This window comes from Heterodontus francisci, chromosome 15, assembly GCF_036365525.1.
Source record: "Heterodontus francisci isolate sHetFra1 chromosome 15, sHetFra1.hap1, whole genome shotgun sequence".
Lineage (NCBI taxonomy): Eukaryota > Metazoa > Chordata > Chondrichthyes > Heterodontiformes > Heterodontidae > Heterodontus > Heterodontus francisci.
The window spans coordinates 34,955,736-34,979,859 of record NC_090385.1 but is presented as its reverse complement, the minus strand read 5'-3'; the positions used below and the strand labels follow the sequence as shown (position 1 = coordinate 34,979,859).

Here is a 24,124-nt window from a genome sequence, read left to right as displayed (position 1 = left end):
CACCCCGCTCCCACAATGACATGTCACAGCATTCCTGCCCTTTCCCCGCCACCTGGAATTCCTATATTGAAAATTTGACCTTACCCTCCCCCTCCCCAAAGTTTGACACCTTTGTCCTTTACTCCTTCCCATCTTCCACTGACCAATCCGAGGTGTTCTAACCCTACTCCCCCTCTCCCACACAGAAAAATACCTCCTCCCTACAGGTGTCACACCACATTTCCCCGAACAGGGATTCGAAGGCGTGGCATTGCCGGCGGCAAGAATGAAGATGGCAACATTTTGAAGAATCATTGCGGGCTGCATGGTAAGTAGGCATTTACATATTTTAATGTGAGTCCTGTCGCCAAGCAGCGGGAGGGCTGCAACGCAGCCTCACCGCCGCTGCCGACATCGGGGTCGGTGGCGGGCCTCTGCTGTACTGATCTACATTGCCCCCCTGCCACCATTCCTGGCAGCTGAGGGCCTTTAAAATCCAGCCCATTGTGTCCACAATGCACAGCCCCAGATTGATTAAAACGTGATGATTTTACAGACTCTATAGAATCCCAATAGTCTATGAATCTCAGTTTATAAAACTATGATTTAGTATAAATTATCTTAATTATACGACCTGCGGATTAAAAGAATACTTTACAGCTGTGATTGTATTTGTATAAATAGTATTAATTTAATCTAGAACAGATAATAGCAGCTTGGCATCTTTGTTATTCTAACAATGAAGCAGCATATCATTTTAATAATGGGATAGATATAAAATTACAGACTATGGATATTCTTTTAAATGTTAAAATAATTTTTAAAACTCAAATATTGCATCACCTAACCACTACTTCTTTATTCAATCCATCTTTTCTGTAACATTCTTTTAACCTTAGTGTTGTCTTACACTAAATGTCTGGGCTATTTGTTCTCAATGCAAATAAATCTGAATGTAGCTCTAATGAAATCTGTTTATTCTTCATGAATAGATCTTTGAATATTTAAATAATATTATCAAGTTTCATTGAAATTCTGATGATGGAGGAGGTCATTTGGTTAATCATGTTTGTCCCAGTGCTACCTCCACATCTGAACTATCTCATCCTTATCCTTGCTCTTTTTCTTTCTCAAGTGTTTATTTAACTGAGTCCACTTCAATAGCCAATTGTATGAATGCAGTCCATACTCTAATTGAAACATTGAATGAAATAAATTCTTCCAATTTCCCCTTTAAAGCTTCTATACCAATTGTAAAAATGTTTGGTGTATTTGTTCATTCAGGCAGGTTTGATACGAATGAAATAGAATTATATAATTTTTATACAGATTCTCTCCTCCCTACCCTCAATTTTCTCACTTTTAATGAAGGCACTGGCTCATACTGGTGTTCCGTGTCATTAGCTGCCTCCCATTACCTCAGCAAGAGGTCATTCTTTATCTGCATAATGTATTATTTATTCATCTTTGATTCAAAGTAAGAAATGTAATTTTATCATTTGCATAATTTAAGTTTAATATCTTGTAATTATGCTGTTATATGCGTATGTATTTTAATTAAATAGAGTCAAAGAGTATTTCTAATTTTAATAAGTTTAATACGATATCAATTTTGTTCTCTTAATTTGGTGGTTGGAATTCTTTGAATTTGGCTCTTTGGATGAGGTTACTAAAATCACAATATATGTGAAGGGAAGATTCTCTCAGGACTTTATGGATTGAATTTCCCGGTCCATGGTGGCATGACTGGGGTGGGGGTGGGGGACTGCTGGGAAAATGGGGGGAGCCATTTTGGGACTGATCATCGACGCATTCCCGTTGCCGGGATCTTTCCCAGGCACAAGCGGGGAACCGGATCAGCTGCCTGCACCATGGAGGGGGCAGCCAATTAAGGTGATTACGGCCCCAATTCAGGGTGATTTTGCAGTCTCGCTGGCATTTTCCTGGCAGCAAAACAGTTCCCATGCCTTGTGCGGAGGTCACCAGCTCAATGGGGGCGGCCTCCCTGTAGCAGGCTGGGGGCGTCCATCGGAGGCTGAGGTTCCATGCTGATGATGGAATCGCAGGCAGGAAAGGCTGCATTCGTGGACCAACCAACTCAGGCGGAGGGGTTTCTCCTCCACTTCAAGGGGCCTCACAGCTCCGGCCCTCATAATTATTGAATTGAATCCATGCCTCCAAGGGCGACTCCATTTTGAGGTGCCCTTACAATCCCTGCCTGTCTCAGTTACACCCACATCTCATGATGGGGCTGTCAAAGCTCCAGAGCTGCCAGCCCTCTGATTGGGCCAGCAGCATTGGGGGTCTGCCTGCCATCTTTAATACAAAAGCAAGTGTGGTAGCCACTTAGGAGGCCGCCTCTGGGAAGATTGCACTGCCAGATTCACAGCCGGCAAGTGCTGGCTCGGGACCACCATTTGGTCCCAATGTTGGGAAAAGCCAACATGTTAATGAAATTGCAAACATAGTAAGGCAATTTTACACATTCACTACTTCCAAAAAATTCATTTATGATTACACTGGAAATAGTGATCACAAGCAATCTTTCCACATATATGTTTATATATTGAGTGTCAACCTTTCCCGATGATTCCCTTAGAGCCCAAAAATCTATCAATTTCAGCTTTGAATATACTCAACAACACAGCCCTCTGGGATAGAGAATTCCAAAGAGTCCCAACCCTCTGAGTGAAGAACTTTTTTCCTCATTTCAGTCCTAAATGGCCAACCCCTCAGTCTGAGACTATTGCCCTTAGTTCTAGAATCTCCAGCCAGGGGAAACAGCCTCTCAGCCTCCACTCTGTCAAGCCCTCTCAGAATCTTATATATTTTAATGAGATCACCTCTCATTCTTTTAAACTCCAGAAAGCATAAGCCCATTCTACTCAATTTCTCCTCAGATCCTCTCATCCCAGGAACCCATCTAGTGAACCTTTGTTGCAACCCGTCTAAGGCAACTATATCTTCCTTCAGGTAAGAACAAAACTGTGCATAGTACTCCAGGTGTGGTCTCACTAAAGCCCTGCACAATTGCAGCAAGACTTCTTAATCTTGTACTCCAATCTCCTTGAAATAAAAGCCAACATACCATTTGCCTTGCTAATTGCTTGCTGTGTCTGCTTGTTAAATTTCTGTGTTTCGTGTGCAAGGATACTGGCATCTCTCTGAACATCAACATTTAAAACTTTCTCACCTTTTAAAAAATATTCTGATTTTCTATTCTTCCAAAGTGAATAACCTCACATTTCTCCACATTATCTCCATCTTCCATTTTGCTGCACACTCACTTAACGTATCTATAAGCTTTGAAGACTCTTTGGGCAGAATTTTCCCAGGCATTGAAGGCAGGTTTTGGAAGAGGGAACATCTCAGAAAATGATGGCGAGTCAGGATCCCAACATGATCTTGTCTTCTTTATATTTGCCGGGGGCGAGATTGAAGACGAGCGGGGAACCCCCTTCAATCTGTCAGCTAAGTAATTAAGAGCTTGTTGAGGTTGTTAAGAATCCAACTATGAGGTCCATTCACCCTGAATCCTGGATTTCCCAACCACAGAACCTGTTTCCTGACCTGTCAGGGTCACCGAGGTAAGTGCACAGTGAGAAGAGTTTTTTCCGTAAAACTAACAAGCTGTGAAGGTTTTGATCAGTGAAACTGAAGAGCTCCAGCCATGGCCATTGAGAGACTGCTGTTCAAAGCACTTATTCTCTCAGAGATTGCATTCAATGCCTGACAGGAATACCTCTAGTTTAAGATTCCTGCCCCGTCTTTAAATCCATCCCCAGCTTCACCCTTCCCTTTCTCAATAACCTCCTCCAGCCCGACAACCCAACCCCCTGAATTAACCTTTCATCTGACTTCAGCATCTTGTGCTTTGATTATGTCTTTCTACCCATCACTGACAGCCAATTGGGTTCCCATCTTTTGAATATCCACCCTAAACTATTTCCCTCTTCACCTCCCTCTTCTGCTTGAAGACTTTCTGACCAAGCTTTTAGTCACCCTTCCTAATCTTTCCTTCCTTGCCTTGGCACTTGATTTTTCACACCTCTGTACAACCACATGGGATGTTTTGCTGCACTAATGACAATACGAATACAAGTTATTGTTGAATGTCTTTTATTATCACTGTAGGGAAGTACTGTGAGAGGAGCTTAATTTACATTCCACTGCCAGAACTAAGATTTACAGTTTTCCTTTGCTTTTGCAAGATATCTTTAAATAAAGCTTCTATTCCAATAGATTAACATTTTAGACAATTCTAGATTTTGAGTTTAAGAATTCATCCAGAATCTAAGGAACAATTCTGCTTGGCCTCAGTTTTAACTCCCCCCACTTGGTGGAAAACAGATAGGGTGGCAGTTAAATGGAACGAAGGATGTACCCATGCCTTTCCCACTTCAATCTAATGGACAGCAGTTTTAAGATGCAGGTGACAAGGATGCCCACCCAAAGCCAGCAGGGTCCTCTGTAAATATTCAACTGGGGTTGTACTCCCTAGAATTTGGAAGGCTAAGGAGTGATTTGATTGAGGTTTTCAAGGGGAACAGACAGGATGGGTGGGGGAGGGGTGCGGTGGTTTTTCACTAGCTGGGGAGTCTAGGACTGGGGACATGGCCTAAAATTTAAAACCAGCTCGTTTAGGAATGAATTTAGGTAGCACTTTTACATGGTGTTACGACCAACCGCTCCAGTCAAAGCCCCCAATCAAAATATACAACTCTGATTGTGGTGGAAGAAATGCACTGTTAAGTCAATCCCGTCCCTCCACAGAACGCCTAACATATAATTTTAAACTTTCCAAATTAAAGAAAGACCCAGCCAAATTGTACTATTAACCCCCAAATGAGGCTAAACAAACCAGGTGTCTTTAAATCAACAAATTAACTGTTCAATTAGAAAAACTAAATTCTTGAACACTACTAAGATATAAACAACATTTAAAATAGAAAAATTAGAGTTCTTGCATATTACGCTCCTGCCGAAGTGAAATCTTCCAATGTGGAATAGTCTAAGGTTGTTTGAAGTTCTCAAAGCCGTCCGATGGGGGGGAAAAAAATGTTCTTCAACAGTAGAACAGTCCATAGTCTAATTCAGCAGTAAGTGATGCTTTCCTTCTCCAGTGATGAATTTCAACAATTAACAACTTGCAAACACTTTTTAATGAACCAATTTGGCTTTAGAATTTTGAGGAATAAAAGATTGTCACAGTCTAACTTCCCTTCTTTCAGTTTAAATTATCAGAGATCTCTATTCCATTCCTACTGGTTCAGCTGTCTGTCAGTGTCTGTTAACTGTCTCTCAAAAGCCAGCTTTTCCAATTAGTTTCAAACATAAATCAGTAACAATCACGATGCTCAGTCTGAGTGGCTGTATCCCAGGCAACCAGAATGCACTCTTTGAATCACAGTCTCCAAATGGCTGTATCCCGGGGCAATGAGAATACATTCTTTGACACAGTCTTTGGAGCTTGCTGCCTTAAAGCAGTATGGCTCCTTTTCCAGCCTTAGAGGCACACCTCATTCTTCCCGGAAAACAAACTACAGATCATAACAATGACCATTTCCCCAAGCAGCAGTTGTAAGGACAATTGTTCATTTTAGATGTGAGATTGATAGATTTTTGTTAACTAGAAGTATTAAGGGATATGGGGCAATGGCAGGTATATGGAGTTAGCTCACAGATCAGCCATGAGTTCATTGAATAGCGAATTCGGCTCTAGATACTAAATTGCCTACTTCTGTTCCTATGTTTCAATGCAAGTTGGTCACTAATGGTTTTATCGAGGGCTGATCTGCCATTTTAACTTGAGATCTGAGCAGGGGAACAGTGATGATTCCTCACCAGGCCAAACCAGCCAGGAGCTGCATCGAGGGCCAAAAAAGGCCAGTAAGGTAAGAAATTTTTAAATATCTAAGTTTCATTGTGGGCAGGAGCAGCAGGAACGCCCCTGCTGACCTCTGGAAACATCCCCTTCCCTCACCAATTACTTGACTGCCGAAGACCTCCTGCCATCAAAATTCCTGCTCCTGTCTGCTGGCCAGGCAGCAATTCCTGTGGCTTCAGGCTGGTATCCAAGCCTAAATATGGATATGGGGCCAGGGAGTCACAGGCTGGGATCTTATCGGCAGGTGGTGAGTCCTGATGTCAAGTCCAGAGCAGCAATTTTATCTGCGGCAGCCAATTAAGAGGTCGCTACCGGGACCACCATTCAATTAAGGCTGGTGGCCCACCTCTCCAAGCAGCCAGCCTAATCAGAGGGCCAGCTGCCCTGCAGCCTTGACAGTGCCACCGATAAAGGTGGCTGCTACTAAGGCTGCGAAGAGGAGAGGGCTGTTAAGAGATTTATTGACGTGCCGGGGCCAGGTAAGCAGGCCCCAGCGGTTGGAGGGGTGAATCATTGCCACCGGGGGGACCCCTCCTTGGACCATTGAGCCTCCGGAAAGAAAGGGAAGCCGCTGGGAGGCCGATTCGGTGCAGCTGGCGTACTTCCCACAAGCGGGGAGCCATTCTGACACTGGTAAAATGCCTTCAGTCTGGTAAAATGGCTGTCAATAGACCAATTAATTGGCTTAATTGGCTGCCCACCTCTGCCTGGCCAGCAGCCAAAAGAGTGGTGTTCCCGCCACTGGGAAGATCCCCTGGAACAGGAACACATAGGGCTTCCCTCCCAAAGCATTTCGCCACCATTTTACCACCCTTTCTGCCTCCCAACCTGTCTCCAAAGCCTTCAGAAAATCCTGGCCAAAATCTCCCCAGGCTTCAATATGTGAGTTTATCAGTTGCCCAGGCCTCCCGCATGCACTGATCTCACCCTGTCTTAAAAATGAGGTCCTTGTATTTTTGACGTGTGAAGTGTTCACCACCAATATTTGCATTTTTTTTTACTTGAAGAGCCATTTATTTGGCTCCGAGGTAGCACTCTCGACACTGAGTCAAAAGGTTGTAGGTTCAAGTCCCACTCCAGAGACTTAAGCGCGTAATCTAAACTGACATATCAGTGCAGTACTGAGGGAGTGCTGATAGAGGTGTCATCTAGTCATTTATCTCAGTTTTGTTTCTGGGACCTTTCTATGCCCAAATTGGCTTCTGTATTTCCCTATGTTATAACAGGGACAACACTGTGAAAGTACTTCATTGGCTGTAAAGTGTTTTGAAGCATCCTGAAGTCATAAAAAGTATTATCTAAATGCCAGCTCTTTCTTTCTGTAGTTTTAAAAGGTCTCTTCACTTCCCGTTTGAAAGATGTGGTTATTGAGTGTCAGGCAAACCCCCCACCTGTGAAGACTGAGGCACACATTATTTCGCCATATGAATATTAAAACTTAAAAGTGCAAGCGCTCACTGGAAGGACATTTGCATCGTACTAGCAATGTTGGAACAATGGGGACCCAGCAGTTGCTTCCCCAATACACAGAAGTGGTCAGACCAGTTTTAGTCACATGACTAACTAGCCGTTGCAGAGAATTTGAACTTCCAACAAAGGATTTTGAAGTCAGACAAAGCCGTGTGCTTATGGAGTAAAGATCTTTCCTGGAACTGAAGCAAGAATTATAACCTCTCCTGTCTGCCTGCTTCCATCTCCTTCCCACGGAATTGAATCTTGTGAAAACACATGTAACTCAAAGAGAGAAAGATTTCCTACGTGAACAAGGTTTTAAGAAGTCTACTGGGTCTTAACGAAAAGCAAGACTACTTACAAAAGGATTACAGTGAGCTCGAAGCACTGTAACGAGATATTGCCTCAAACCCTTCTCGACTATATTTTTCTCTTCTCTTTTCTGTCCCTATCTGCATGTGATATCACATGTGCATGCAAGCATGGGCGCGTTGTATATCCATAGGCGTGAACCATATTAGAGTTTAAGTTTTAAGTTTTAATAAAATTTCATCTTCTTGAAACCTGACAAAGCCTGTGTGAACTGGTTTCTTTGTCTTATAATTGAAAAGCTGCCAACAAGGATTCACAAAAAAGGGAGCTCAAAACATAGTGGGTTGAATTTTACCGGCTCTTCGGCGCCGCAAGTTGCGGCGCGGGGGCCGGTAAAATGTTGCAGGGAGAGGCCTGCCTTGACCCGCAATGTCGAGAAGGGCCCGCCGCATATTACTGATGGTGGCAGGACCTCAGTGTGGCCCCCCCCCCCCCCACCGCTGCATGGTGGCAAAACCACAATTAGCAGATGGTAAAGAGTACTTACCTTTGCTGATTATGCAGCCCGCCGCTTCTCCACTGACACTTCCGGAATTTTCGATGAACAGGCGGTCATCACATGCTGTCCCATTCACGATTGGAAAAGGTGGCAGGTGAACAGAAGCAGAAGGTTTCGCGGCAGAAGGTAAGTTTCTTTTCAGGGGTCTCACTCTGCATACCTAAAGGGTGGAGGGACAGGGGCATCACAGGGGTCTCACTCTGCATTCTTAAAGGGAAGTGGTCTGGGATTACTGGAAGGAAAGCTCTCCTGGCATAAATGGAGGTGCTGTGTACCATCCCTCTGTTAACAGTGTACGCTCTGTGTTTGTGAGGAAGCAATGGCACACTAGGCACCCTGTGTGTGGGGAGGGTGCCAGAAAGAGCAGGAGCATTAAGGTTGTATGGATGGTGGGGGCAATCAATTCAGCTAGTAGGATCTTGATGTGGTCATGCTGTGCCACTCTGACTGTTGGCCAAGATGGGCAATGCCATGGCACGCCATAGTTGATCCAGGAAAGCAGCTGATGTACCCATCAACAGCAATCCCTGCCCTGCTAGGAACCTTCAAATGCATGAAAAGTTCAACTTCATTTATCACATGGAAATAGTTATGGCTCATTCTACATTGTGTGATCCTCTGCTCGTGAGGATCTGTATGCGCCAGAGGCAATATCAACAGGCAGGTGTGATCCACGTAGAGGCCCCCGGTCATGAGCAGCAGCCCCCAAGGGGAGCTCGCTATTACATTTGCCGTGCATCTACAGGCCCCACATGACATGCCATTGGATGTCAGAGCACCAGTGTTAGAGGCGATTGTGCATATAGAGAGGGTGGTGACAAGTCTCTGTGCCCTGCTCAAAGATGACTGCAGCCCATGGGCTCTGGTGGACATCCTATGCCTTTGTTCCTCATAGTGGCAGTGGTTCTCAAGCCTGATGCCTCTGTACCTTTTCAGGGGCCCACCAGAGACCTTTGTGAGGGTCACACAGTCAACAGTGCACCGTTGCATCAGGGAGGTCACCAAGTCCCTGCACCGGATGGTCAGTGAGGATGTCCACTACAGGACAGACTCTTAAAGCAAGGCCCAGAGGGCCATTGGTTCTGGCACCATTGCCGGAGAACCATAGGTTGTAATGTTCGTACTCATGTGGACATCAGGCCTCCCACCAGGCTACCACCTGTCACATTAAAGGAGCCCTCTCAATCTAGCTGAAGCTGGTATGTGAACACTGCAGATGTTTGCAGCGAATGTGTGACCGCTTCTCAAGCCGCTGCCATGACACCTGGGTCTTGCGCCAGTCCCGGCTACCACCGCTGTTCACTGAACTGGCTCAGATGGAGGGATAGCATCTTGGAGATAAGGGCTATCCTTTGCACATACGGCTCCTGACACCAGTGAGGGACTCCACCACTGCTGCAGAGGAGAGATACAACGCCAGCCACTGAGCTACATGAGCCACCATTGAGCAGGAGATCGGCATGCTGAAAGAGAGCCTCCAGTGCCTGTATGGATAGGGTGATGCCCTGTACTATGGGCCAAAAAGGCCAGCTCCTTTCTTTGCTGCTCTGCACAACTATGCACCCAATAGGGGCCAGACCTGGCATGATGAGGAGAGACATCAACAGGATTCCTCCTCGGACTATGAGGATGCTGAGAACCTACAACATGAAAGACGCATGGGAGGGCAGATGGCACCCAGGCTCTGCACGCAGGGCTAGCAGTGAGCTACGGATGTACAGAAGCAGCTTATCAAACAAAGGCTCTCTGCAAGATAGGAACCGACATGAGCTCTGCAAGCCACACATCACCCTCACTCACCTGCTGTGCACCAGTCCACATCTGCAGCATCCCTGTGTAAACCATTAGAGGCAGCAGCTGACTGAGCCAATGTACATGTCACTGCATCCATGGAGACGCTCATGAGTAATGGTGGCATGGCAATGATGTTATTGCATACGTTGGCTCTCCTGAAGGGCCAACGGTGCAAGTGGATGTGACATTGCCGCTACATGCTGGCACACATCATTCACACAGAGAAAAGGACACACATATTGATGAGGAATATTTAGTGAAAGACGTGTTTGCATTGCTGTGACACCTGTGCATTCCCATTTGTTTCAGTGTGTTCTCTGTAAACCTCTTAATACCTTTTATAGTCTATTTAAGTCTCATGTCCTGGAATTAAAACTTGGCTTGGGTATAAAATTAAAACTCGACGCTGGCCCAACCCGAAAACAACCAACCTGAACCTAACCCGGGCCCAGGTCCTTTAATTTCTTTTCATGCTCAACCTGATCCGAAAATATCAAACATATTACTGAAACAGAAAAAAATTGCAGATTTAAAAAAATAAATACCACTAGCTAATGGGAATGGCAATTAGTAGTGCAATTGGGAAATCTACATCAGTAGTACTGTGTCAGAGAGTTCCCAAACTCTGCTAGAGTGCCTAAGGTAGACAAGATAAGTCAACAAGTGTGAGAATGAGCCACCCACGTTACTCCTGCATTAGCAGACAGTTCAGCAACCCAGACATGGTGCTGTCAGAGAGCATAACCAACTTTTGTCTATTTTAGATCCTTTGCTACTTACTTCTTTGTCTACAATATTGAGGAAGGAGGTACTTGTAGCATTTGTTGCATTCAGGTCCCTGTACAATTTGAGTAGACATAGAGGGAAATTTCTGGCTTACAAACTTATAGAAATGACGTAGGAAGACTAGCTGGCCCATCAAGACTGCCCCACAACAAGACAGCTGGACCATCCTGGCGAAACACTTCTTCCCTCTTCCTACTCACATCTAAACTTGCTAGGAATGGCAAAAAACATAAAAATCCTGGGCCAATGGGGGAAAAAACTCAGTAAAATTCCTCTCCAATGCCCTGCTGCCCTGGCAGTCGAAAACTAGTCCAGGGGATTACATGGACCACGTGTGACCTATAAAAAAACTTAGCTTCTATATGAAGCAATCTTTCTCACAGTCAGGAGCTGATTGAGCTCCCTCTTGAAGCCACTGAGAAAGTCAGCACCCACCTCACCAGCTAACAATGTATTCCAGAGGCTCGACATTCTCTGGGAAAAGAACCACCTAACATCCTGTCTATTCCCAAACATATGTGATTTGATATACTTTGTTTAGTGAAGCTCATAGATGGTTTTCTCTCTGCAATGTTACTTGTCTGCTACTGTGAAACAATCAGTTGGCAAGTAATGGGGCAAAGGCTTGCTTTTGAAAATCAATCAACATTACTTCTACAGCCATTATAGCTTGTTTGAAATTGTCTACATTTGATGGGAAAATATTGCAATAATAATGCTACACTGTTCAATGTCTTCAAAATGGTTTCGACATGAACCAAAGTTTCTACAGATAGCCAAAGCTCTACTCACTCCCATGGAACAGAACATCAGCCCTTTGGGATCAGAGGAATACTTCATTCGAGGAACACAAACTATTAGGTTGACAAATATAGACTGTAACGGCAGATTAACATGCCAGGGTGTTTTAATTCATTACTGTGGAAGATTTAGAATTTTTACTTGGATGACCAGTGGTGATTATTCAGCACTGCCCCCATCCCATATATATGAAAAAAGTGTGCACAATGCCAATTAACGTCTAGACTAAGTACACTAAATATTGGTTCTATGCATTTTCATTTTTAATATTTGCATTTGAAACATTGGATTATCAAAACTAAGATAACTTGAGTATAAGTTAGTCTCTCACCCACTCAGTAATGAGAATTAAGTAAGTTGCATCCTGTGTTTTGGCTTAATCTCATAATTCCTAGTGGAGTTTGTCCACAAGATCCATTGATGTGGTCAATGGCACTCGCTTTCAATCATAATGTGGCAGCTTTCCAGATGTACATCACACAACAGCTACAACATGACTTTCTACATAAACAATCCCATCATGGAATTCCGTGGTAGACTAATTGTTTTTGTCCGCTTTCAATAACCGTGTAGATCTAATTCTTGAAATTTTTTTTTTAAGTTAAGACAAATCATCAACATGCTTAAAACCAGGGTGGTTTGGCAGGGCACCACAGCTATTTTTCCAAGTCTGTACTTGCAACCTTAAAACAAACAAGTTCATAAATTATATTTTAAACATGTGTTATGTACAAAATGAGACATTAGTATTCTTTTAGAGGCTAATTTTAACTCATATGACTGTTACTCAAATTATCCAGTAAATTTCATACCATTTTGGCAGCCACTATAACTGAAATGTGAATGGACCTTACAATCTACTCCTGGGTTTCGTATGGGCAGAGAAGGCAGCCTCTAATTTGTGTTATTGAATTTCATACTGTAAAGTCATTTTAAATACAACTGCCTTAGAAATGCAATTCACAAAAATTTCCAGACTTAAAGCCAGTCTGGAAAAATAAAACACGTGTTCCCACATTTTAATTTTTTTATTAATCATAGCAGTGAAAAGTTTGGTTTAAAAATGTCACACTTAAGTTTTAATACATAATATGTATTTATATTGGGGTTTTCACATAAGCATACATGACAAGTGGCACCAAGACTGCCAAAGCTAAACAGTACAGTCCAACCTGACCCGACCCGAAGGCTGGACACAGAATATAAACCCAACCCGACCCGAACCCGACACATGTAGCCGGGTTTGGTTGGGTTCGGGTTGGGTAGCCAGGCTTTACCTGGAATGTGCAAATGTACGATTATTCACCCAGGTGCGGCATGCCTACAAGAAGGGATGCTACACTTGAGTGGGAGGAGAGGATCACAACTTCACAGGACACTGGGATACAGCAGGGTAAGTATGTGGCAGCAAATCGGAAAGACCTGGGGTCACTCAGCAGGTCAGGCAGCATCTGTGGAGAGAGAAGCAGAGTTAACGTTCAGGTCTGTGAACTTGGACAAGTTAACTCTGCTTCTCTCTCCACAGATGCTGCCTGACCTGCTGGATTTCTGCAGCACATTCTGCTTTGCTGCCAGATTGACAGCAGCCCCACTGTTCAGCAGTCAGGTAAGTATTTCTTTGACAGCTGTCAGGAAGCAGGTGCTGGAGCACTTTAAATAGGGCCCCAGTACCTGCTGCACAACTGTCAAAACTCTCGCTGCGCCGACTGTCCCGCCTCTCCTCACGTAATATGGAGGGTGGGGGGGTGGGCGGGGGGCGACCTGCGACCTCTATGGAAATGAGCCCTCGCGATTAATATTGCGGGGGCTCGGTGGTGGCCGGCAAATGCGGGCATGCTGCCGAGCTCAAAGGGCACTGCTGCAGAGAGCTAAGCACAGCGCCCCAATAAAATTCAGCCCAGTGTGGTTAAAATGAAACCCTGTTACACGAAGACCAGGTGAAGATAGTAACAGACTCCTAGATACCTTTCGCACTTGGTCATAACATGAATCAGAAAAATTGTGAAAAAAGTATAGCAATACAGCAATGATTAATTACTTCCTTCTAAAAGTTCTGCAAATGTGATTAATAACCATTGAGTAACAAACATGATGTAGACTTGATGCTGTGACTCGGCTTATTTTGCAGGTATCAATACACCACTGGAAAAATCACACCTACGCCCAACATTGAAGCATATTGGCTTAACACTTATAATGTGTCTTTCAAAATTCTTCCTAACACCAGTCACGCACCAGTGACATTCGTCTTGCAGTTATATATAGATAGCTTAAACTACTTTGTCTAGACACGTCAAGTTTAAAAATACAAATATCTTGAAATTAATATCTTTGAATTGGAGCAGACATATGCTTAAAGTATTCATATGAAGTCCTATTTGAACTAAGCCGCTAGCTTGTTGAAAATAAATGGGTCAATGACTCCTTTAAAATAATGGGCAAATGAATTTCACAGGAATGAACTAAAAGGTTGCGTGCTAATATTGCGCAGTGTTACGGAATTTCCATTTTTTGTGTTGAAACTTGGGAATCTATAATTCTAACAACGAAAGAAGGATTTAATGGACATTGAAACATCTGGAGATGGCTAAACTTTATGGATGCTTTAAAAAAAAAGGAAGGTCAACAAGAGGTTCCTGGTTTTGACTAGTGAGCAAATACTGGAAACCAGATGATTTCAAGTAAACAACACTGGGGGTTTGACTTAAGAGCGATGCTTCATTGTGACAAGAGAGAATTTATGAATTAGACTTGCTTGGAAAGGTAGTTAATACTGAACTATTAAAAAGCCAGTGGGTTTGAACTAAAGCAGGCAATTGGAATTTGAGATGGCTCTGCCAGAAAAGCAGAAGAAAAAACAAATAACTATTACCTCTCCTTAAAGAATCCCTGCTCTTGAAAAGCAAAAACTTGTATGAAGTTGTACATTGCCTCCTGCAATTTTTCTGAAGAAACCCAGAATATTTGAAGAAACCTTGCATCTTCAAATGAACTTTGTATCGAATGTGTGTGAGAACTGACACCTGTTGCTGCACACCTGATGGAAGACCTATGTGAAGCTTCTGCAGTTGAATTTCTTTGACTGCCTACCCAAAACAGACTGCTCCTCAGCCTCGCCGGGAAGGATTCCTAGTGGCCGCCAACTATTCAACTTTAGGACACCTCACTAAACCATAGGACTTCCTTCCAGACCTTTTCAGTACAAGTTACTTTCTTTATTCTGTCTATTTCTTTGTAACAGCTGTAAACAAAAATCTCTTTTTTTCCAATTTAACCATTTTTTGGATGTACCTGCGTATGCGTGAGGGCTAGGATATAAAAATACGGGACTTTAATATATCAATTCATGCATATATTTACCTCATTATTGGTTAAGACTTGGTTTTATAATAAATGGATAATTTTGTTGTTTATTAAAGAAACCTGGTTAGTGTGCTTTATTCTGGGGACAAATAGAGTATCTAATTGGCTGTTTCAGTAAGTGGGAAAATTTATTGATATGCTGTGACCTGTGGAGAGGTGGGACTGAATTAACAGTGCACTCCTCCCGCCTCGGTTGTAACAACAACAAGACTTTGTCCCAATAGATGCAATCACTAACAGTAGTTGCTCTTACACTGAGATCCTGTGCTATGTATACACATAATTTTTGTAACATTTTACTCAATGGCATAATTTCCTAAAAGAGCATCATTACCATTCTCACTGCTAACAAGGAAAACATACAAGATTGTGGAAATTACAGGCTCCAATTAGTTGCATAATTTCCATATTCTTTTGTGTTGAAGCATATTCATATATTTTATTTGAAGCAATTATATTTCCACAAATACTCCTATAGTACAACCTAAATTCTACTTGCTATGAAATATTGCTTAAACCTTTACTGAGGTTTCGGTGTAGCTTTTAGCTACACCTCTCTCTTACTGTTAAGAAAAGTGACTTACAACCCAAACATAACAAAATAATGAATACTGCAAGTCTGTGCTAACACATTTTCCAAATGTTAAGGAATACCTTCATGTTTTTAGCACCTTGATAGCATGTGATTGGTTGACAGCCTTTCATGTGTTGAAGATAATTGAAGCGTGATATTACAAAATTATCATGTTAAAGTAATCAGATCTAAAGTATATCATTTAAAATCATCAATTATGATAAGGAACAATCATGACGATAACTCTCAGCTAGACAGGTTTGTTGCATTGTATCGATCGATCATGAAAGACTTGATTTCATAAATTGTCATTAAACAATAGTTTTATATTGAAATGCAAAATCCTTGTGACTTTTTTTAAGTTAATAAACATAAAGGGGGCAATTTTAGCCTAATCCATTCATCAGGAAACTGACATTATTAGGTTCAACACCGGTTTTACACCCCACCCGACCGGTTAGATTAAAATTACCCCTAAGATTTCTTCATTTCTTACGAGGAGTGTAATTATCTGTAATTATTTATAGAACTTCTTTAACTTAAAGTAAAACCTCGTGGTATTTTTCAAATTTTTCAGCTGAAATTCTAATACAGTCCTCAAAAGGCTTGAGACTTCACCCAATTTTCAAAAATTTAAATGAGAAATCATTTGCTGAGGTACATAGCTTCCTGCAACAGTACTCACCTTACAGCCTGACAGCCACTTTGCCTTAGCCACGGAGACCCACTTGCTGCACAAACAGCTCTACCTCAGCTCTCTATTATAAAAAAAACCTTTGGCACATCTTAGGCAATAAGTAAATTGTACTTCCATACATCCCCAGTAGCCTGTGAATTTCAGGTCTGAACTAAATTTAATTTTTCTAATACTTTGGGAAATAGGACTACTTATACGCTGTAATTATCTGTCTCTAGACACTTCTGAAAAACTTCCTATATGTGATTAATGAGAAAATGCAGTCTCACAGAAAAGGTGCAATACTCAAAACGGTTACAGGCCCATAACTGTGCAAGAGTGGAATCTCAGGCAATCATGAGAACAGCAACTGGGCTAAGGAGACCACAATTGCAAATATAACACATTCTGAAACTACAAGGAAAGAGACCGAGCAAGAACAATTTAGAAAAGGGGAGAGTGAGAAGAGTAAGAAACAACCTATGGAAGTCCCAAATCTAATTCCTGCTCTATGCTGAGCAACTGAGCTGAAACTGGTTAACAATGGCAGAAATTCAACTGACCTCAATATACTTAAGATAGGCAAGGAAGAATTAGCTAAGGTGCATGTCCTTGATCACCAGTCAGTTATCCTTGTGGAGTTGTGCATCTGTTTGACCAAACAAGGATAAGAACAGGTATGGCTGTGATGCACCCACAGCCCAGTGGTCTGCCAACTGTTTAGGTTCGCATATAAAGAATGTCCAATTGGATGAGGTACTGGAGGGCCTCGAATGAAATTGAAATCCAACTGAATTAACCAACAGAAAATTTGGGGAAAAATAAAGTGGGAAAAGGCACAAGAAAGGCTGAAGTATGAACAATGGGCACAACTAAATGGAAGCTAATAAAATCAAGTAACTGAAAGAGTGTCAAGTCCTCAATATTACCTGTACTCCTCTACAAGAGGTTTAACTGACACCAGAGTTCTTCTAAAAGAGCTGCGATGCTGATTTTTTTTAACCACTTTTCTCTCCTCTCCTTAAAATACTAATTCCTGCTGCAGGATGAGTCCATGGACAACCATAGCCCTCCAGTGCTTGGTTCAATTGGTCAATCTTCATATGTGAGCCTAGGACTATTCACCATAGAAGATATCACAGCTGAGCCCAATCCTAGTCTCACTGGACATTAACACACATGCACTTTGCAACAGGAATCACTCAATAGTGATCACTGTTATATACCCTCACTGATTTATAGAAGCTGTTAATATTCCCCCTACCTTACCTAAGGATATTGAGTGGTTTTCTGCTCAAACAGAGCATAAGTAAGTTTCTAATTTTTTAACATAATTTAAGAAATTCCGGCCTCTTGTACTTCTCGTTTTTAATCACTCTACCATTGATGGTGGTGCCTTCAGTTGTCTCCGCCCTTTCCGCCTCTCTAGCTCTCTCTGCTCTTTTAAGACGTTCCTTTAGGCTATCTCCTTGACCAAGTCACCTGTCCTAATATCTCCTTATGTGGTTCAATGTCAAATTTTGCTCAATAACCCTCCTGTGAAACACCATGGAATGTTTTATAATGCTAAAGGTGCTATATAAATGCAACTTGTTGAAATTACTTACAAGCAAGAATGTTTTTTGCTTTAACTGTAAACAACTGTAACTTAAACATATTAAATCCTAGAGTTCAAAAGTGATTAGTTTAAAATTTCAGTGTTACTGTTGTAATTTGAAAGAGATGGGAAGAAAACAATACTAGATTTGACTCCAAGGGGAAATAAATGTTACAACTTTATAAAATTGATTCTTTCTCCAATCTTATAGTACTAGGGTATGGCACTAATACTGTATGCAAAGAAGTATATTTGCTTTCCATTTGGATTTGTAAATGCAGGCTCTGAGTTAGTCTCACAATGAAACTTTGGTCCTCACCAAAAAGTTGATGGCTCTCTCATTTTGCCTTAAAACTTAAGGTCCTTTAAAAAGTATGTCACCTCTACAAATAAACATGGCTCCATGCATTTAAATTGGTTTGTGATCAGTCTTACTCTTTTTGATCATATATCTATCTCCGTCCTAGCTTTTCCCTAGGATGGACTACTTTGTTGATGGGCTCCTCCAATTCAACTCTTACAACCACCAAATCTTGTGGATTAATTCTCCAATGTTCTGAAAAATCCAAGTACCGTCTATCTACAATTCGTTAGAAAGAGCACAAATACAAAGCTAAACCTAGCTGGGATTTGCCCACTGACAAAACTGCTTACATCAGTTGGGCTGATTGATATTTAACATGTGGGGTTTTGTCAGTTTCAGGGCAAGTTGCATGTTTTAATCAGTCTGAAGATGTGGTGAATTTATAATAGAAGCAAAGCAAGTGATAGAAAATATTTAAAAAGTATTGACAAACTACTTTGAAAATGATTGCCAGTCTGATGTTTATATCTAGATGGATTTTCAGAACAAAACTTGAAAATGGCTCGTCTTTTATTTTCAGAGGGGAAATGTGAAACATTACACATAAAAGGATAGCTTAAGACAAAGCAGCAAAACTGAAGTTTCCAGAAGAAAGCAGCAAACATTCTTTTGATGTTCAAAAAGAAAAAGTCCCTACAAAATGCCAAAAAGTCTACCTAGTTTTGTACTATGGAGAGTGCTGATCACTGGTTTTGTTTTGTTCTGCTCATATTTCATAGCAACGTTTCCTTTACAACTGTTCTGCTCGTAGTGACAATAGGCTAATATTTGAATTTGTTTATGGTAGATATGTAAGCAATTGTATGAGGAAGGGAAGCAAAGGATGAAATTAATTTGAACCATTAGCATGCTTTCAATTTGGTGGAAAAAAGATAGGCTTTAATTACTGATTTGTAAACCAAGTAAATGCTTGCTGTCATTTCCAAAATAGAGCCTTTTGGAGCACAGCAGAACACCTGTGTATTCTAGGGGAGAGTTTAAGATTGAGTGTATGTCATTCTGTCCCACCGATCAATCATAATAGTTTATCTCTTCATTTCTCAGTGGGCTGAAACGACTAAATGCATATATATTAAATGAATACATAGATGAGTAAAATGTTATATTCAATTAAATAGCTAGCAATTATTAATTCAAATAAAGGGGTAGAAACAGAAAGGTGTCATTTGAACCCTTAGGAGTATTGACAGGCAGAGCGATCTGGGCGTATAGGTCCACAGATCACTGAAAGTGGCAACGCACGTGGATAAGGTAGTCAAGAAGGCATACGGCATGCTTGCCTTCATCGGTTGGGGCATAGAATATAAAAATTGGCAAGTCATGCTGCAGCTGTACAGAACCTTAGTTAGGCCACACTTGGAATATTGCGTGCAATTCTGGTCGCCACACTACCAGAAGGATGTGGAGGCTTTGGAGAGGGTACAGAGGAGGTTTACCAGGATGTTGCCTGGTCTGGAGGGTATTAGCTATGAGGAGAGGTTGGATAAACTCGGATTGTTTTCACTGGAACGATGGAGGTGGAGGGGTGACATGATAGAGGTTTACAAAGTTATGAGTAGCATGGACAGAGTGGATAGTCAGAAGCTTTTTCCCAGGGTGGAAGAGTCAGTTACTAGGAGACATAGGTTTAAGGTGCAAGGGGCAAAGTTTAGAGGGGATGTGCGAGGCAGGTTTTTTACACAGAGGGTGGTGAGTGCCTGGAACTTGCTGCCGGGGGAGGTGGTGGAAGCAGGTACGATAGCGGTGTTTAAGAGGCATCTTCACAAATACATGAATAGGAAGGGAATAGAGGGATACAGACTCCAGAAGTGCAGAAAGTTTTAGTTTAGACAGGCATCAAGATCGGCGCAGGCTTGGAGGGCCAAATGGCCTGTTCCTGTGCTGTACTGTTCTTTGTTTGTTCTTTGAAAAAAAAAATCAGAACACAGAGGTAGTATTGCAGCTAAAAATAATATTCCATGAAATTATTTCAAATTCCCAATTTTTGACAGAAAGAAATAAAACAAAGCTACATGTCTAAAATGGTTTCCTTTTTGATCAGTTGTCACAATTCCTCATTTTAAGTTCTAACACTGTTGGTATTTAGCATGCTAGTAAAAGCAACTCAGACACTGAGTTCCTACAGGCAGAACCAACACGCTCAATACAGACAGAGAGCAGGCTTAACTGAAAACATTGTAGTCTGCTGAAATATTTCATTCCATTATTAAAAACATATGTCTGCGCTTTTGGATACTAAAATTCTTTTGATGGTGGTAGAATGTTATCTTTTTACTTGAAAAAAAGTGAATTAGAGCACATTTTTAAACAGTGAGAAGTGAACCTATAGCCTACTTTCAAAATTCATATTCATAATTGTACAAATTAAAAGTGAAACACTATTGAAATTTTCAATGCCAATGTCAACAGTATATTTTATAATTAGCCAGGAGAAAAGATTTGTAAAGCTGAAGCTTCATTGTCTTGGAAGAAGGCAGCTCCTCTATACCAGATACGCATGCTATTTAATATCTATTTTTATGAGGATGTCCTCAAAGTTTTAAAATGTGTTAAATATAAATAAGGCAAATTTGGAGCAAACCAGGAAAGTAGTAGCAAAGAACATAAATTGAAATGAGTGAAAAGTTAAATTTATCAAAAATAATCAGTAAAAAGAGTGACAAATGTTTGGGAAAATTAACTAAGATAATGGCATCAAAAATATTGGCATTTAAAAAAATACAACTAGATACAAAGATGGGGGACTGAATAAATCAGAAAGATGACCTTTAATAAGATAGATGGCCTTGTCCCATCGCTGACATACATTCTTGCTCCTGTGATTTGTGCTGGAAAGTGCCTGTGTGTGAATGGCAGGGTGAGGTGAATACAGGATGATTTCCAATTTTTGATTTAACCCACCCACATTCGCTGCTCAAACTGGATAAAATACCAGAAGGCAGCCAGCACCCATGGAACCATATGGCTGCAAGAAACAATAACTTCAAAATAGGGTGGGAGAAAAAAAAAGAAAATTAGCGCAATCGAGCTTATTATCCACAATCTGAAAAAGTTACTCTGTATTCCAAAAATTGCATGAAGTGTGCAGTTTCTTACCAAATTACCAAATCCTACCAGACGACAGTAATTTAATTTTAACTATCAACAGTTTAGTTTTTCTTTCACATTACTTTGAGATCTCCCTACCAATGAGAACGCAGTTCCCAACCATTTTCACAGCACCAAGGAGCAATGCTCATTTTTGGGTTTCTTCAGCATTGGTTATTCAGAGTGATTTGAAATGTGACCTACTTTGATTTTTTTTCAAACTGTACAAATATAAAAGCAGCTTCATGGGTAAATTTTATGAACTTGCCGTGAAGTTTCACCCACAGAGAATTTGGGCACTGAGGTCAACGGGCCCAGCGGGGTTTTCTCTATTTTTCATTCAGAGTCAATACTGTGAGGCTTGGTTTCATATATGAAAAATCCAGCAGGACTCACTCTACACTCAAACTCTAACATCAAAAGAGCTGGCCCATGCACAATGAGCCGAAGGGTCTCCTCGTGTGCTGGATAATTCTATGTGCTTGGAGTGGATGAAGCTTCACGTCAGGAACACAGATTAGTCAAATTTGCATTCATGTTTAAATGGGGGTTTGCAATCTGTTTCTTTCGGATCATGAAGCTCACTTCTGTAGTTGCCTCAGTGCGGACAGAGAGGCAAGTTACCGGCCTCCTGTTTCTTCCCCGCTCCTGCAACGCAGAAGCCTTCAGAATAACACGTCTGTCAGTATTTGAAACTGAAAAAAAAAGGTTAATTAATGTTTTGATGGAGATCCATCCGAGGACTCCCCAACCAAAGCATTCATCTGCATTTCCTGTTTCAGATGCTAATGCACCTGTTGCGCGTTTTCAGCATTTTTTCTTTGATTTCAGATTTCCAGCAGACGTAGGTTTTTTTCATTTCTTGTAATGACTTACATTATTTCTGCTGTCAGTTCAAAAATGCAGATTCCATGCAAGGGCATTCCAGAGTTTTGGTGCTTGCATAAAATGCCCAATCAGTGGGAAAAATACTTTTTTGCAATGTTTTTAAACAGATTTGAATTACAGCTATTTTAAGGGTTAACTTTGAAAAACAACAATTCTATTTTCTTAAATAAAAGCAAAATACTGCGGATGCTGGAAATCTGAAACAAAAACAAGAAATGCTGGAATCACTCAGCAGGTCTGGCAGCATCTGTGGAAAGAGAAGCAGAGTTAACGTTTCGGGTCAGTGACCCTTCTTCGGAATTGTATTTTCTTAATTTGCGGCAAAAGACAAATCCCGGGTAACAAGATACCTTCTTCCTTGGATTGAATTGTCAAGACCGGGTAGAGTGAGCTCCTGCTGTTTTCTCAGGCTGACAGCAAATACAACTCTCCGCAATGGGACAAAATAAAGCCTAGTAAGTTCGGGATTTTAGTTAAAGCGGCAGTATTCGAAGCTCATCGGTGAACTATTATTTGAAATTGATAATTGATCGTCTTACTGTTCTTTTAGAAAAAAACTCGCAGGAGAATTTTGTTGCGTTATGTCATGCTTGATTCTTTCTGCAATCAAGCAGTGACTATCCCTGGACTGGAGGTCCCTTTAAGAACAATGCATGTGTGGTGGGGAAGATTTTACTCGATTGCTATTCACCTAGCGGGGAATTTGCATTTCTCCAGTGACTTTAGCGAGTTTGCAAGGATTTTCTGGGATCTGAGGCACCGGTTACAGCGCTGGTACTTACAAGACACACAGGCAGTAGACCCCAGGGAGAGATTCGCTATCTCTGATCAAGTAGCTCCCGTCTTTGCCGTTCCTGCACAGCAGCTTCTCCCCGAGCTCTCGGTTGATTTTTCCGTGATAAATTGGATGGTCCATTCTTTTCGTTTTCAAAGCGCCGCTACGCGTGGATTTAGTTTTATTTTGCTAGGCTCTGGCAGCGATCGAAGCGGATGCGAGCTTTATGAGCTGTTTCACAACCTCTCAAAATAGCACGTCACATTGACGCGTGGGGACATGATTCTACAACAGGACAGATGACTTACAATTCCCATTTCACTAAAACACAGAGGGAGACTCGGGATGTGTCATTAGTTACTTTCCATTACTTTCATTATATTAAACGCTGGATCATGCATCTCCAACTCGTGAAGCGGTGTTTGCCCAACAAAATCATTGAAGTTACTGCTGGAAGTGTCTAATCACACCAATGTATTACCACTTTTGCACAGTATGACCAAAGTTTGACGTGGATTCCAGATGCAATAAATGAAAAACTCAATGAACGTATTTTTAAAGGGGTACCACTCTTTAAAGAAAAGTTTGGCAATCGTTAACTAAATTGATTTTATTTTGATGCCCTCACAGAGAGGGTTGATGAGGGTAATGCGGTTGATGTGGTGTACATGGACTCCCAAAAAGCATTTGAGACAGTATCAAATGTCAGGCTTGTCAGCAAATTTAGAGCCAATGGAATAAATGGGATAGTAACAGCATTAGTATGAAATTGGCTGAGTGAGAGGAGACAGAGAGTAGTGGTGAACACAGTTTTTTCCCAGACAGGAGGAAGGTATATAATGGGGTCCCCCAGGAGTCAATTTCAAAATCTGCAGATGACACAAAACTTGGAAGTATTGTGAATTGTGAGCAGGAGAGTGACAAACTTCGAGAGGACTTAGGCTGATGGAATGGGTGGACAGGTGGCATCTGAAATTTAAAGCAAAAAAGTGTGAAGTGATTTATTTGGTGGGAAGAACGAGAAGAGGCAATATAAATAGTACAATTTTAAAAGGGGTGCAGGAGCAGAGGGACCTGGGGATATATGTGTACAAATCATTGAAGGTTGCAGGGTAGGTCGCGAAAGCAGTTACTAAAGCATTTGAGATCCTGGGTTTTATAAAAAGGGGCATTGAGTAAAAAAACAAGGAAGCTATATATAAAACGCTGGTTCAGTCTCAACTGGAGTAT

General features: G+C 41.5%; 1 protein-coding gene across 1 annotated transcript in view; it reads right to left on the bottom strand.

Annotated features, from left to right (window-relative positions):
- LOC137377589 (SH2 domain-containing protein 1A-like) overlaps positions 1 to 23,348 on the bottom strand; it is a 75,225-nt gene extending 51,877 nt beyond the window's left edge. The window contains exon 1 of the mRNA XM_068047381.1: positions 22,902 to 23,348. Coding sequence (XP_067903482.1) covers positions 22,902 to 23,035 — 134 coding nt within the window. The 5' untranslated portion in view covers positions 23,036 to 23,348. The remainder of the gene's footprint in view (positions 1 to 22,901) is intronic.
- Between the last annotated feature and the right edge of the window lie 776 nt (positions 23,349 to 24,124).